Consider the following 15,999-nt stretch of genomic DNA (forward strand, 5'->3'; position numbering starts at 1 on the left):
ATTAGAACTTTCTAACCTCTTTAATGCAATTTAATATAAGTAATTTAACGTAACAATAAAATTTCAACGTTAATAATGATCGGAATTAAAAAGAAATTACAAATAAAAAAAATAGAATAAATATTAATTTGTTTCCGCAAAAATTCCTTTAGTTCTAATTGATATTCTATATCACTTGTAATGACGCATCAAAATTAAGGATAGACAAAGAAAGCAAGTAGGAAGACAAGGATAGCGATAGGATAAAAATATGAAAATCAGCGCCATCTTCAGAGTGCCGCAAATGAAACTATATAGACAAGGAAAAAAAATAATAGAAAAAGGATAGAGATATGATAAAAATTGATCGCTAACGCCATCTCTTGAGTAATGTAAAAATATATTTCTTAAAACTTTCAAGAGATGGCGCCTCTCATCAATTCTTATTCTACTTTATCTTATCTACTTCATTCTATGAGAAAGTGTCTTTAGCATACAAGAGATGGCGTTGGCGGTTAATTTTGCTGCATAAAACTGCGCAGTAGTCTTGCATATTGGTTCTGCGCATATACGTAGTTCTAAAAAGGCGGGTACAGCAATTTGGAGGGAAATCTGTGGTCGTAGATTAATTTGTGTGTTTTTACGAATTTTGTGTAAATTATCAGTTATTTGTGCAAAATGGAGCCTTTGTTTCAGTTACATATTAAGGATATCGATATTTTGCTCATATATATAAAGAAGAGATTGATGTTAGGCGACGAATATCCTCAGGTATGTATAATTCTCAATTTGTAACGAAATATCAAAGTTCGTTGTCCATATTCACATGTTGCTAAGATTTTCAAGTTTAGCTTTTTAATTAAAATATTAATATATTATAAATTTACATTGGATCGTATATTATAGTTGTCATTACATAGTAATAATATAATTATAATCCAAAGAGAAATTGTATAGATCAAATGCATCGATAGAATATCCAATTTATTCAAAAATGGTGACGTTGTGAACAAAAAGATAGTTCTTTCAAAGTTAATCAAGTTCGACATACTTTCGATTATATTTGAAATTTTACAAACCTCCAATGATCATTTACTTCCGTATGTTTCATATAAAATATTTAATGCGAAACAATATGATTCATTTTCTCTTATGTAGAGTAATCACTTAGGATTGTTTAACATTTACAATACATTACAATTATATTTATTGTATTTGTTATTACAATATATAATAACGTTTGAAATAAAATAACTATTGACGTGAATATGTATTTGAATCTATTTTCTTAGATTACGAATGAAATAGATAATAAATTCTAACTCAAGGCATATTTTTTTATCACATCGAAACATTAGAACTTTCTAACCTTTTTAATGCAATTTAATATAAGTAATTTAACGTAAGAATAAGATTACAACATTAATAATGATTGACATTAAAAAGAAATTACAAATAAAAAATAGAATGGATATTCTATTAATCTGTTTTCTCAAAAATTCCTTTGATTTTAATTGACATTCTATCGCTTTTGTTATGACGCATCAAAATTAAGGATAGACAAAGAAAGGAAGTAGGGAGACAAGGATAGTAATAGGATAAAAATATGAAAATCAGCGCCATCTCCAGAGTGCCGCAAATGAAACTATGTAGACAAGGAAAAAAAATAATAGAAAAAGGATAAAGATAGGGTTGATCGCTTACGCCATCTCTTGAGTAGTATAGAAATATATTTCTTAAAATATTCAAGAGATAGCACCTCTCATCAATTTCTATTCTTCTTATTCTATAAGAAAATATCTTTAGCATACAAGAGATGGCGCTGGCATTAATTCTGCTCCATAAAACTGCGCGGTAGTCCTGCGCATTGGTTCTGCGCATATACGTAGTTCCGAAAAGGCGGGTTCAGCAATTTGGAGGGAAATCTGTGGTCGTAGATTAATTTATTGTGTGTTTTTTACAAATTTTGTGTAAATTATCAGTTATTTGTGCAAAATGGAGCCTTTGTTTCAATTACATGTTAAGGATATCGATATTTTGCTTATAAATATAAAGGAGAGATTAATGTTAGGCGACGAATATTCTCAGGTATGTACAATTCTCGATTTGTAACGAAATATCAGAGTTCGTTGTTCATATTCAGATGTTGCTAAGGTTTTTAAGTGTAGCTTTTTAGTTAAAATATTTATATATTATAAACTTACATTGAATTATATTATAACCGTCATTACATAGTAATAGTATAATTATAATCCAAAAAGAAATTGTATAGATCAAATGCATCGATCGAATATCCAACTTATTCAAAAATGGCGACGTTGTGAACAAAGAGACAGTTCTTTCAAAGTTAATCAAGTTCGACATACTTTCGATTATATTTGAAATTTTACAAACCTCCAATGATCATTTGCTTCCGTACGTTTCATATAAAATATTTAATGCGAAACAAATCAGTAACTTTTTTTAAATCTTTTATTATATCTTAATAGATGTATTCTCGATTTTTTGGACTTAGTATTAATATATCGAAAGTTTTACGAAAGTCATGTAGCTACAGACGCCTTGGACTCCATTTTGAAAATTACAGTTTGCATTCTAAAATCTCGTTGTAAAGAAACTCAAATATTAGAGAAGCTTATTTCAACTATTTATGATATACTTTATAGGTGAATATTTAAGAAAATATTGTTTAGTAACTTTGTAAAGAAACATATTATTATATATATTATAAACTGTAATAATTATAGAGCAGTAGAATTCAATATGGATTTCAACGTAGTATGTGTTCCGAGACAAGTATTGATTCTCTTAAAATCATTGATCTTAGAAAATCTTTGGGATCAAAAGATAAAATTTTCTTCCATCGTGTTATTGAATCTCGTTCTTGAAAATGTTGATGCTGAAGACGAATGGGATGACGGTGTATACGAACTGTGTCACAAAGCTCTCAATTTAATGAAAGAGATCGTCGAATATAGCGATGATGATGTCTCGGTCTCGTATGCTGCAGATGCATTGTGTGCTGTTTGCGCCTCTGCTACACGGTGAGATTATATACGTACATTCGAATAGCTAGAGTTTCATAAACTAAAAGTTCACAAGTTTCTTAATTTTAATCTCTTGTCGAGAAAAACATTCCAATTGTAATCGCAATTTGTATAACATAATTTAAAATATTTAAATATTTATTATTTAACTATTATTAGGTATTAAATTTTCCACATATAAAACATTGATTTCTTGTTTAAATATATACTTTCAGGAAATTCATTCAGATATATTAAAAAATTTGAATAATCATGAATTAGTATATATTTTATTCAATTTATAATTTATAAATATTATGCATATAATTCAAAATTCATTTAGATATTTGTCAAAAATTAAACTTTATAAATATGAAATATTAGTTCATTATTCAAATATTCTTTTACACAATTTAAATAGAAGATATTTAGTTATTTACATAGTTATAATTAGATATTTAGATTCTTAGTTATCTAAGTATCTTATTTAGATCTCATTTCATCTACTTAGACATTTTTTTCATCACAAATAATAATCATACTTTGTTTTAATTCCAATAACATTTCTGAATAAATTTTGCAAAATTTCTATATGATTGAAACATTTGAATAATCATTAGACATATCTTATTTTTTTCCTACAAACATCAAATATTTCTATAACAGGATAAAATTCAAATATTTGTTGAGATTTGTATCTAATGTGTAAAAAATAATTAAAAAATATAAGAAAATAATTTTTTTTGCATTTTAATTACATTTATAACTATTTATTAACAAATACTATTTAATTGATTATGAAATTAATAACTAATGAATCATTCTAAGTGTTAAATTATAACATTAAGATAAAAGCTTGTTTTTTTTCAGATTATGCATCACAGAAGACGACAATCAAGGATTTTTCGACAAAGTTTCAAAGTTCAAATCCACTCTGACAAAGACGATCCGCATAGTGACGATGAACACCTTGATACCTTACGTTAAAGTAAGTTGAAACGTTCTTTGTAGATCCGATACTCCGACATATATTTAATTACAATGAACACCAAAGATTCTTTTCATTCTGCAGAATACAGAATCAAACGAAACGGATAGGGTCAAATTCCATAGGAATCTTGTGACTTGTCTGAACAACCTTTACAAGCTGAGCAGTCGCTGCGGTCGCGACAACTTGTCAAACCACTTGACCGCCAACGGATATCTGAAGTACTTCTTGCTGTTAACCACCAGACTTCCGTAAGTTTCGACGACAATCCATTTGTTCGATGATGCGATTAAATTGCTCCAAGTGATTCCATCATGATTGTTACTTGTATTTGAAGTTGTGGCGGGTCGTTGTATGATAAGAAAAAAGAAAAAACTTTGAAACGTTTGAAAATAATTTAATTTCATCTTATAAATCTTTTACTGTCTGTAAACAGGAAAATTCATACCTTTTTAATAACGGAATTCGTTTTCTCTCACAGCGCATGATTAACTCCATATTTATAAATATTCCTCCACGTCTTCGGTTCATTTATTTATTTTTTTATTTGTTATTTATACACTAGGTTTTTTTATGTTTTCCCAAAACAATGAGCATAGGAATTTTTTATCATCCAGATCAAAGAGCTATTTTAATGTTCAAAAAACATTGCCTGTGAAAAAAATTAATATAGTTAATATAATAATAAATAATAATAAAATCTCTTCAAAAGAATAAAATATTACTTTTTAGATTTCAGAATAAATGAATTGAAAGTATAGCGAAAGTTTTATGAGAAATACTTACTTTATTAGAGATTATTTTATTGCTATTACAACTTTATATTATTTGGAAATCCTTTCATTTCAATTCAATCTTCTTCTTTTTTTTTTATTATTATTTTAGAGAAATCTTACGACGTAGCACTTGCATGCTATTATCACGGATTATAATCACCTTAGCCGATAAATCCATGCCAATTATTCAATCCACAAGTCGAGAAATAAGCTTTGAAAATTTGGTGCATCAAGGATTATTGGACCTTCCAAAAGATCCTGAACAATGGATGAACATCATAGCTCATCATCAAGAAAATAGCGCGACTGCCTTAATGACCCTAATTTACTATCACTTCCATGGAACCAGAGAGTATGAAATTATTTATATTCAAGATCAATAATTTTTTCTTAACACTATTATATTATGAAATATCATATCTTATAGAACCGATATGATATGCTTGAAATCGCTGATAAGAAGGATCGTTAATCTTCCTAAATCCGAGAAGACACCGGCTCAAATTTTGAAAATTTTATGGTTTCTGTTCGCTGTTGCATCCGTATCGCATCCATCGCCGAGGTTGGAACAGGATTACGACAAAGCCGTGAAACGATTGGCAGCTGCATTGCAATATTCCAAGTTGAACGATTGTTACACTCATCACATAGATTTGATGCATTATTGTCTGAATTGTCACGAATTCCCCAAGGATCTGCGAAACCGAGCGATGGATCTGTGGTTGGTCGAATCTGACGGTGACATTAAGCCATTGTTGACCCTGGATTGTGCAAAAGTTGTACAACATTATTTATTGGTAAATTTACATACGCTTGAAAGTGGAAATTAAGATGATTTAATGAAAGTTCTTTTGGGAAATAGCTTGTCATACAAACGGGATATTCGGATAAGATAATCAATCTTGCGATGAAGGGGATTAGAGAGATGATACGTGTGGATAATTGCAAGGAAATTGCAGAGATTACCTGGCATATGTTGCCTAATCTTCTTTCATCTTATCAACCATCGAAAGGTATTTTTTCATATAGATTGAAATTTTTATGACAGAAATATTTTAAATAATTTTTTAAATATCACAATATGCATTTTACTTTTATTCTTTTTTTTTAATATTAAAATCTTTGCATTTATATTTAAATTTTTTATAAATAAACATAAGTAAACATCCATAGTCTAAATAGAATAAATATATATATATATATACATATATAAAAAATATGACATAAAATTAATTGAAAATTGTTTGATGCTGCTCTTTGAATGTTTAGCCAAGCGAATCAATAGAAATGTATGAATAAATTAGAAATTTCATTAAATCAATATTATAATTAACTTTTAAATCATTAATTTTTTATACATAATATTCAATGAGTTTTATTAATTAATTTATAAATTTTTCTAAATATTATGCCTTAAATATTCTTCAATTTGCATTTAATCTTTTTTTAAATTAAAAATTTTCAACAGACGAGCAAATAAAAGCGGTATTGGAGCTGACCAATGTGTCCATTCCGGATTCCTTATCACCGAGCATCAGGAACCGGTGCGCGGACAATCTTATATCCATCTTCTTACATCAAGAAGGGGACTTGAAGCTGAGGACACTAGTAATAATGCAGTCGTACGCGTTGCTGGTCACGTCCATGACGGCCAAACCGTTCACGAGTACGATATTTCAACGAGATGTTCGCTCGATAAATAAAAAAAAAAAAAAAGAAAAAAATAATTTCACTCTTCTTCGTCCTTCCTTTTCTTTCACAGTTCTAGACAAGTATTGCGCGGCATCAAGATTCTTGGAAGAGTTGCTCGCGCAAGGTTTCTCGATCGAAACGCCTGAATTATCCGCTGTCTGCTTGAAACTCCTCGCGTATATTGTACACTGTCAAGAAAAATCGTCGATCCAGGTAGAGGAATATGTTCGTAAATAACAGATCCGATCTGTTATCGATCAACCATCAATCGTGTTTTCCAGCGTGGTAAGCCGGTGACGATTGACGTGCAGAGCTTAGCCGATTTGCTGTTAAATACGAGGAGCTACGTCCACTCGTCGATCAATGGAATGCAACTCACGCTGGAACTTTTAACTCAAAATATTGACGGATCACCTGTCAGACTGAACGAGATCCCTGACGATCGAGCGGACGGTTTGATCAATCTCTACGAGATCCTTCATATCGTTCATGAAAGAGTAAGTGCATATATTCCAATCGAATAATTGGCTCGTTGAATTCTTGAAAGATTTATATATTTAATAAATCCGTTTTAATTAACTACAAAAAGTAGATTGATTCGGTTCAAGGAAGAGGAAGATATATTTTGTTTAATTTAAGGTTAACAGATGCTATTAATATTTCATGATTTTTTTTATTCAAGTGCGAGCCAACGCAAAGAGATATTGTGTACCAATGTCTCCAAGGTGTTTTGAAATTCTGCCACGCGAACGTCGAGTCTCTGATGTATCATATGTGCACATTGATGAGCAACTACGATATCGTATCTTCTATCTTGGAGACATGCCACGTAAGCTATCACTTTCTCGAGTTCGTTTCAACGTGGCTCCGCTATCGAAAAAGATATTGCAACGACGAAGGACCGTGGAACGCGAGATCACTTTGCAAAACTCCGTTCGAGGAAACTTTGGATCAGATCAAGAGCTACGTTGATATGGTAAAGAATTTGAGAACCGATGCTGCGTTTTACAATCTTCTCTACGCGGTAAGTCTTTGTCTACAAATATCTTCCACTCATCTTCTATCCATCTTTGTAAAAATAATATATTGTTTCTAGTTATCGCAATATAAGGAATATTTGGGAGAAATTTGAATAATATATACACCCTTGAGAAGCTTTGCTTTAACAGTTTATTCGATCCGTGCAACATTGCTCGATAACATCGTAACATGTTAAATACGTGCGTACAAAAAGTAGAAAAAGATCAATCGTGGACGAATTTAATCCGTCCCGGCTTAACTGTTTAACGCGTGCGTTTCAGCGTGATCCTGAAATATAATGTATCGATAGTTTGTTGTGTATGCTAAATAGCTTGATTGCTCTCCTCGCTCTAAATGCCCCGGCCGTAATTAGTGTATATTAAAAATTGTCATATTATTAATTATTATTATTATTATTATTATTCGGGAACTGGTCGGACACGATTTGTGCGGTGCGTCTTTCGCTTGGAATCCGTGTTCGCCGCCTTTCGCAGTCGCCTCTGCCGTGCTCGGCGTTTCTTTTTCCGGTTTCTTTTCGTGGTGGCAGGTTTTTGTTATTTTCGCGGGCGGGCGTTGCGCTGCATGAAACAACCCTTGAAAGAGTTCAATCTCACGTCGATCTCACCTTCTTCCAGCTGCAATCAAACGCCCCAACTTGAAATAAAGATATATGAAATAGAAATTTCATGAGGTGATCAATGAGGGATTAATACCTGATCGAATAAATAGATTTCTTTGTAACAGGACGGTGACACGCATTCGCGAATGCATCTTGTTTTGGCGATGTCGCTTCTTTCCGGTGATAAGATCTTGCAAGCGCCGCTTTCTTCGCAAGCCTGCTCGAATTGCCTGAAGAGAAGTTCCTGCGGGCAACGTCGTGTTATAAAAATATCTGGATTAAATTCAAATCTATTCCATTCGAATTGAAGAAGAGTCTCTTAGCACGCGATGGAAAATGCGAATATAGCTTCTAACTGTACGCTTCTACCAGCAAACAATAACGGGATAAAATTGAGCGTAACAATTGGTTCGTGCGTGTTCAAAGATTAACCCCAATTAATGCTCGTGCGAGTTCTATTATTGATGCTATCGTTGAGGCATTTAATTTTCTTTGAAGAAGTTTTCTTTCTTTTTTGCGTAGACACGATATAAAGCTTACGATACGAAGCTCGTACCATTTTTATTTTTACTGCGAAAGTAAAAAGACAATGGAAAGAAGTTGAATCGACAAGAACCGTACTTTTGTCCGAAGAGACGATTCTTTTCCCGAAGCAAACCCGATTGTACAGTTTCTCGAAATGGCAAAAGGTATATCAGTGATAAAATCGAAGTACGCCTCGAGCACGTTGACTGTCTTCGAGTTAATGCCAAATCGATTTTACCCCCATGGCGAGATCGCGAAATCACCCGTCTCCTCGTTACATCCCCCATGGGGATGCTGGATCCACGATGCGAAACAATCCTCCGGTATCACGCATCACTGACAACATATCACTGTGAAAGATCTCTCGACAATTTGAAACCCGTGGAACCCTACGCAACTTCCTACACGGTAATCGTCCAATTATTCAATTAACAATTATCTTTATCCGAAACAAATATGAAACATTTCTTCAAACGTATATAAATATATAAATGTATATATAAGAAAGAAAAAAAAAACAAACAAGAAATTGTTTTCTAATAATTCTATCGTAATCACCGTAGGTTCCCTGGCAATGCAAGAAATTTAATACAGTTGCCAATTACGAGGCCGGTGCGGCAAAAAGCGCCACCCCCCAAAACACAAGGCATCGACCATAACCTGTACACAAGATGGAAACGCGGCCGTCGCGAGGACTCTCGCCAAACTGGTTTGGACGACTTACATTCTTGGTAGTCTCCTTGTACGGATATTCGGGGAAGGTGAAGGTCTTGGCGAGGGTGCCTGGCCCTTCCTTCAGCTGTCCGACGACGAGGATCAGACCGATCGCAAACGCCATCCCCGGCGCCATGTTGAGCAGCCGGCTACGATCAATATGATGGGGTGGCGCTCGCTTACGCTCTCCACCAAACCTGTACGTATTCGTTTTCCCTCCACGCCCGTAAAAAACCACGGGGATGGACAGAGTGGATTCGCGCGATCAACCTGTCGATCCCCTTTGGCCGTTCGCCCCGTGAAATTGACTTTTTAAGAACCCGAGCCCACCCGCGGTGGTGGTGGTGGTGGGTGGTGGTGGCGGCCAAGCCTTTGGCGCCGTTCTTTCGTTCTGTGCCAGCGTGCTACTCTCCTTTTCGATTTCATTTGCGGGGGCTTTGGATGACGGATAGGTCTGGTGAATCCGATAGTAGTTGAGAATTTCTTTTATCAGATGAACTTTTTTCATCGGATAGTTTTTTCCTTCTTCCTTTTTTTTTTGTTTTTTTGACTAATAAATTGACGAAAGAAGAAGATCGGGTTCGTGGATTATTGAAATTAAGAATTATTGAAAGATTTGAATATTGGTTTTAGAATTAGATGAAATAGGAGATGTCAAAAAGATTTATTTGATTGTGGAGATTAGATTTTAGATTCTAATTGAAAAATAAAATATTTGTAATTTCTTTTTATATTTTCTTTCTTTCTATTTATGAGAGTAAAATCAAACGTTAAAGTTTTATTTCGAATACGATTCTTAATATAAAAAATAAAAAGAAAATATTTCGAATATTTTCAGGATACACAGAATATATTCCCGAAATAACGAGTAACCGAGCAATACCGTACCCGGATCATTCTCCAACTCGAATCAAAGGGAACTATGGAGCGAAGATGGATCACGGAAGCGGGCTTCCTCCGATTCGAGGAAATGCACGCGCGGATTCATCGATAAATCCATGGAGGGCCGGCGTCGCGGCTCGGCTATTTTGCATAAAATGTAACGGAGTGTGTATGCACCGAGGCGCGATCGCATTTATCGTTGCGACGCATGCGAGCGGACCAGACGACGGTTTTTGTTCGGCTAGGCGTTGCGCATCACCAGCTCTCTCTCTTTCCACGTGCACCACGGCCACCCTCCTGTCGACCATTAAATCGAGATTTCGCCGGTGATTAGCGGCAGTTTGCCTCGCCTCGCTGCGCCCGCCAGTCGATAGATTTTCCCAATAATTTTCCGTCAGTTCGAGGAATTTCGCCGTACCGAGAAACCATCGCCTATATTACGTTCTCTTCTTCCTGGATTTTCGGCAGAATGGAATTTAAAGTGGTTTCGTTATTTTATTTTCTTTTTTTTAGCTTTTTGAAACATTCGAACTTTTTGTCGAGATTGATAGGATTTTTTGGAGGAAATTGATATTGATTTAATGAGAAATTGATAGTTGATTTTTTTTGAAAATAGATCAAGTAGTTTTATTGTAATTAATGATAAATTCTTCGTTTTTTTTTTTTTTTAATTTTTCACAATAGAGTTTTCAATCTTGATACTTTAAATTCTTTTGTTTTTGAGAAAAATTGAAGCGCTATCGACTTAGTGATCCATTTAAAAGTTTCCAATTTTCTTTTAGTTTTAATAATAAAATTTCTTTTATTTTTATTTTTGGTATTGTTATTAACTGATTTATAGAATCTATTAAAACCAGAAAAAATCTTTAACATTAGTAAATTTCTAGTTAATCATTAATTATTAGTTTTAATAAACTTTGAGGAAAATAGATTTTAAAATTGATAGAATTCAATATTTTTTTTTATCGGCAATCTAGAATATAGAAACAGTTTTCAATGTTGGAGATGAAAGATATTTTTCTTCACCATCTTGGGATATTACTCTTCCTTATAAATCTTTTTACTATCTCTGAATATTGATACGTGCAAAATTGAAACAGAAAAATAAGATCGTCAATATCTGTTTATATAAATAATGCACATTGCTATATTTCTACGATAAGAAATAAAAATAGTTTTGATCGACATTTCACAATTCTCTTCAAGATGGTCATAACATATCTAAATGTTAATTTTTTTAAAAGAAGAATCAGATATCTTACGTTATCTTAGTGAATCTGTCAGAACAGAAAGATTCTTCTCTTGAATATACGTCATTCTCAACGAGAATAATACTGTCCCTAGAATAATTCTTTGTAAACAACCTATTATACAACCTGTTAAATTAATTACTTGTCGACATTCATTAATCACGAGTTCTTTCAAGAGAATAAGTAGAAATTTATGAGACAGAAACGCGTAACAAATAGTAGTATTTCGATTTTTAAACTCAATTAACGAAAGTGCATTTAATTCTTACCCAAGTATCACTTTTAGTATAAAGTTAAAAATTAATCAATCTCTTCAAAATATTTTCAAATCGAATTATCCGATTATTTCACGCGAAGTTACAACGACTTACATTAAATTCCAAGCTCAAAAAAATCCCATTACCAAAAAATTAGCGAAATCAGAAATCTGAAATTGAATGTTTAAAACCTTGGTCGCCGAGGCAAGAATTTAAACACGAATCACCAATCGTGCTGGAAAATGAAATTTCCCCACCGGTCATGGTCAATCTAAAAATCTATTGTAAAAACAAGATGATTAATGGAAGGGGCGAATTTCAAGCCGCGGTTTCGATTCGAATTAAAATTTTCATCCGTGTTCGTACACACAGCCAGACGTCCCGGCTAATTAAACACCGGTGGTGATCCTGGATCAGGCGAATCGCGCGTGTTTCCGTTTGTGAAAATCGCAAACGAGAACTTTTTCCATACGTGGTTAGCCGAGAAGGGGGAGGAAGAGAGAGAGGGAGAGAGAAAAGGGATCGTTTGGATTGCGGAGGGTTGAAAAAAAATCCAAAATCTCGCCGGTTTTTTAATTACATACCTCATCCCTCGTTTCAAACGCACGAACCGATGCATGATGTACGATGTATGTATATATGCGTGTGTGCACGCAATGTTTCCGATTAAATCGCGGCTGTGTGTCCGCGAAATTCCGTTGATCTATCGGCGACCAAGTCGCGAACGAATGCCACGAAGATGTACTTGAATGAGAGAATTTTTATTTAACCAAGAATCGTAGGCATAGGATATATTTTCTTGATAGAATTTTTTTTTTTTTTCGTCGTCGCTTGATCTTTGCAGGAAATTGAGTAATTCAGGAGGCGATGATTATATGTAACGTTATGTGGAACGCAGCGTGTGAAAATTTTTTGTTTAGACTTAAATTGTAATCGTGGGATATGTTTCATTATGCGTGGAATTTTTTTTATTGTTGCGTTAGTTAGATTGTTGTACAAGGGAATTGAATAATAGGTTGTCGTAATTTGTTGTGAGAAATGTGAAGTATCAAAAATTGATGTGTGAAAATTGATCTCTTCTTTTATTATTAAATAAACATAGCCAAATGAAATGTTAATTTTTTTACTAGACTACGAGTACAATAAAAAAAAAGAAGTTGATACATGTATATTTTTGTATTTATATATATATATATGTAAAAATAACTGAAATACGTAGCGTGTAGCGTGCATTTTTTCCTATAGAAATCCTTGTTTTCTAAAAAAGAATCCATTTTGAACATGTTCAATCAAAGCTCTGTCAGATATACTACATGTATACTCGATGAATTTTCAAATTCCATTTTCTGTGAAATGAGTTTTTATATGAACATTTCTCTCTCTCTCTTATATATATATATATATATATATATATATATATATATTTTCAACTTATTTTTCTAGAATACATGTAAAATAACTTCACGCATACATAATATGATATATTTCGGTTATCAGAAAATATTTTGAACCTTTCCATATACCTAGTATTTTATATACACGTGTTTTTCGTAACATATTCTATCCTTTAAAACTTAAATCCGTACTAACCCTTCTTTTTTTTTTTTTTACTCATAGAACAGAATGCATCCACAGCGATATACGCGAATAAACACTATCCGCGTTTGTTATTGCGTTTGTACAGTGTCGACAAAGAGTTAACCGTTCAAAGCCGAAGGTTTAACGATGAACGCTGAATTTACGGCTAACGAATTGCGTAATTTCGCTCTCGACGCTTAAAATCGGTACACGCACATATACGAGCACGCATGCACGCACACAAACGTGAATACGCATTCCGCATCGCGTGACAACTATGCCTGACGTTTCCTCGTTCTACCGTGAAATAATTTCCGCATCGGTTCGGCCAAATCGTTGTAATTACCAACGCGCCGTAGCTTTGTAAAAAATCATTTACCATCAATTTTCCCTTCCATCACGTTTTTCCAAAGAGTCAACCAACCGAAATATCAAAATATAAAAATTTTAAACCGTTTAATCCATTAAGTTAGCGAGAAATTCCTCGATAGTGCGAAGATATGAGATAAAATCTAAAAATTTTTCCAAGATCTAAGATACTTTTTATATACAGGTATCTTGTATATAATTCAAAATTAATTGCCTGTTTAATTTATTACATTTTTTTTTTACCATTTAATCAACAGACAACAAATAAAATAAGTTGGCTCGGATAAAGAAGACTAAATGAGGATTTTTACTGACCGCAAGAAGCTTTTCTCTTAGACCTTCACTGTTGCGGAACGAAATGAAGAGAGGAGAAAGAGAAGAGAAGGTAAAGAAAAGTAGCTTTTCGTACCGGACCTGCTAGTGGACTTGTAGTAATACCACCTGACAAGATCGTATCTTGGAGGTCGAGATAATGAAAGTCAAAGGTGAGAGGGTATATTTTTTAAAAATATTTTTTACACGAATTTTTATGGAAAATATAATATAATACTCGATTAATTTCAGATTCCAGCCAACGAAAAAGGAAACATCGTCCGTTGTTCCACGTCCAGAGAATCTGCCGATTGCGATCATCGTGTGGGTGAGTAATGAATCTCCCATTTTATTAAAATTTTTCACTAAAAATTTCAACAACATCGGTCCAATTCAACAATCAAATAAGTTAGAAATCCCATCATCCTAATCAAAAACGGTTAAACGTGTGAAATGACAGGGTAGAAAAGGAAAATGAAATTTTAAACGAATATCCAATTCGAGCGATTAATTTCGACGATCGTTTAATCGGGACTCGATCGACTCGCCCATGTATTATTTAACGCTAATCCACTTCTCTTCGCAGTGGATGGAAAACAAGGGTGGAAGTTGATTTAATTAGAGGACAATTAAGCGGTGAACGCCGGGCTAGTTGATCTAATTGCAACTATTAGGGGAATTGTACGAAGGCCAACTGACTTTACTATCCAGTTATTTCAGATACTCGTTCAATTTCCTCGTGCCTCGTTTCTTTCCATTTTTTTTTTTTACAATTCCATTTTTCCTTTCTCATCTCGATGTCATATCAAACACGTGCCCGTTTCACGACGCGAGGTATTCGCAAATTGCAATTGCGTCATGCCACCACGCAGCCAGACTTAAAGTTAAATTATCACGGAATCATCGTGGACAGTGATAGCGCGCTTCGATGATATGAATTATTCACTACATTTCGTTCCCGCCATTATTTCCTTGATTGCTCTGTAAACACCGCGATATTTCCTTTTCGCGAAATATTGAGATATGCATCGTGATTCAACAACGATGGCGTGGAAATATTTTTATCGCGCGATCATTGTGCACTCTTCGCGTAAAGCGTAAAGCGAATCCAAGGCTTTGAAATTGCGCCTTGGACGCGCCATCATCATATCTTCATCTTCTTCTTTTTCTTTTTTTTTTCCACGATCGGTAGATCGGGTAGATAAATTTCTCTCTCTCTCTCTCTCTTCTGATTGATGCGTGATTTTTTGTTTTTTGTTCTTCTTTTTTTTTTGTACACGTTGCGGTAAATTATCAATTCGATAAATTATTCAGCGGTCAATTTATGCATACGGTCGTTTCGATATTGCAACGTTTATTCGCGAGCAATAATAAAAACGAATGAAATTTTCACGAATGATAAATGTTTATCAGGATATTTTTTTTTCCTGTATGTTTCTTGATTTGTTGTTGTTCATTCAGAAGGAAGGATAAAAGAATTCTATAAATACGAGAATTTTTACACCATGTGTGAATTAAATGGTAATTCGAATATTAACAATAATAAGTTATTTATTTGGTGAAAAACAATAGTTTTTGTAAATAGCAGAGACGTGTAGTGGAAAATTAGTGGAAAAAGTTCATAAAGATAAATAAAGAACCGATTCATCTTCGTCTGGTTAATTGACAATGAACACCAAATGTAATTTTGCAGACAGGAGACAAAGAACTGACACTATAAAAACTGTATATAGAAGTAAAAAATTCCTGTTGACTTAGTCATTGATAGATCCCAAATTATAACGCAAGAAAGACAAATACAATTTACAATCTGTCAATCACATTTGATTGAACAACATTATCCACCCCGTTAACGTTTCGATAAAATTTTTAAATATCGTCACAGAAGCAATCGCACAAATGAATCGCACCCCTTCTCTTCGTCTTACTTTCCACTTTCCAGAATTTTTTTCGTTACCATCCACTATTTCATCTCACGGCTCACTCGCAAAAGCAACGATCTTAAGGCAAAT

At 33.5% G+C, this 15,999-nt stretch overlaps 3 protein-coding genes across 11 annotated transcripts in view; 2 read left to right on the plus strand and 1 right to left on the minus strand.

The window, feature by feature from the left end:
* The first annotated feature begins 1,754 nt into the window (after positions 1–1,754).
* Positions 1,755–12,836, plus strand: LOC100577047. 4 transcript variants are annotated; one of them, XM_016911095.2, is made up of 15 exons: positions 1,757–2,067; positions 2,252–2,394; positions 2,469–2,645; positions 2,727–3,023; positions 3,876–3,993; positions 4,078–4,244; positions 4,879–5,121; positions 5,197–5,566; positions 5,632–5,782; positions 6,238–6,435; positions 6,532–6,674; positions 6,743–6,958; positions 7,144–7,485; positions 9,189–9,538; positions 10,178–12,836. In XM_016911095.2, the coding sequence occupies exons 1-14, from the start codon at positions 1,975–1,977 to the stop codon at positions 9,282–9,284; spliced, it is 2,754 nt and encodes a 917-aa protein (XP_016766584.2). In that variant the 5' UTR covers positions 1,757–1,974; the 3' UTR covers positions 9,285–9,538; positions 10,178–12,836. The 4 variants fall into 4 exon arrangements, with proteins under 4 accessions (XP_016766586.2, XP_016766584.2, XP_016766585.2 ...); XM_016911096.2 differs by having other exon boundaries at positions 7,144–7,437; XM_016911097.2 differs by lacking the exons at positions 9,189–9,538; positions 10,178–12,836 and adding an exon at positions 7,558–7,757 and having other exon boundaries at positions 1,755–2,067.
* On the minus strand, positions 7,618–9,481 carry LOC726282. Its single transcript, XM_006560921.3, has 3 exons — positions 9,350–9,481; positions 8,195–8,344; positions 7,618–8,116 (listed from the first exon to the last, which is right to left on the minus strand). The coding sequence occupies exons 1-3, from the start codon at positions 9,473–9,475 to the stop codon at positions 8,036–8,038; spliced, it is 357 nt and encodes a 118-aa protein (XP_006560984.1). The 5' UTR covers positions 9,476–9,481; the 3' UTR covers positions 7,618–8,035.
* Positions 12,837–14,017: 1,181 nt separating the features above from the next.
* Positions 14,018–15,999, plus strand: part of LOC410951 (RNA binding protein fox-1 homolog 2) — a 315,194-nt gene continuing 313,212 nt past the window's right edge. For 2 of the 6 annotated variants that reach the window (XM_006560913.3, XM_006560915.3), the window contains exons 1-2: positions 14,041–14,160; positions 14,240–14,315. In XM_006560913.3, coding sequence (XP_006560976.2) covers positions 14,148–14,160; positions 14,240–14,315 — 89 coding nt within the window. In that variant the 5' untranslated portion in view covers positions 14,041–14,147. Of the gene's footprint in view, positions 14,161–14,239; positions 14,316–15,999 lie in introns of all 6 variants that reach the window. The other 4 variants (XM_026439411.1, XM_016911104.2, XM_026439413.1 and 1 more) reach the window with 4 other exon arrangements.

Source organism: Apis mellifera, linkage group LG3 (genome assembly GCF_003254395.2).
Source record: "Apis mellifera strain DH4 linkage group LG3, Amel_HAv3.1, whole genome shotgun sequence".
NCBI lineage: Eukaryota > Metazoa > Arthropoda > Insecta > Hymenoptera > Apidae > Apis > Apis mellifera.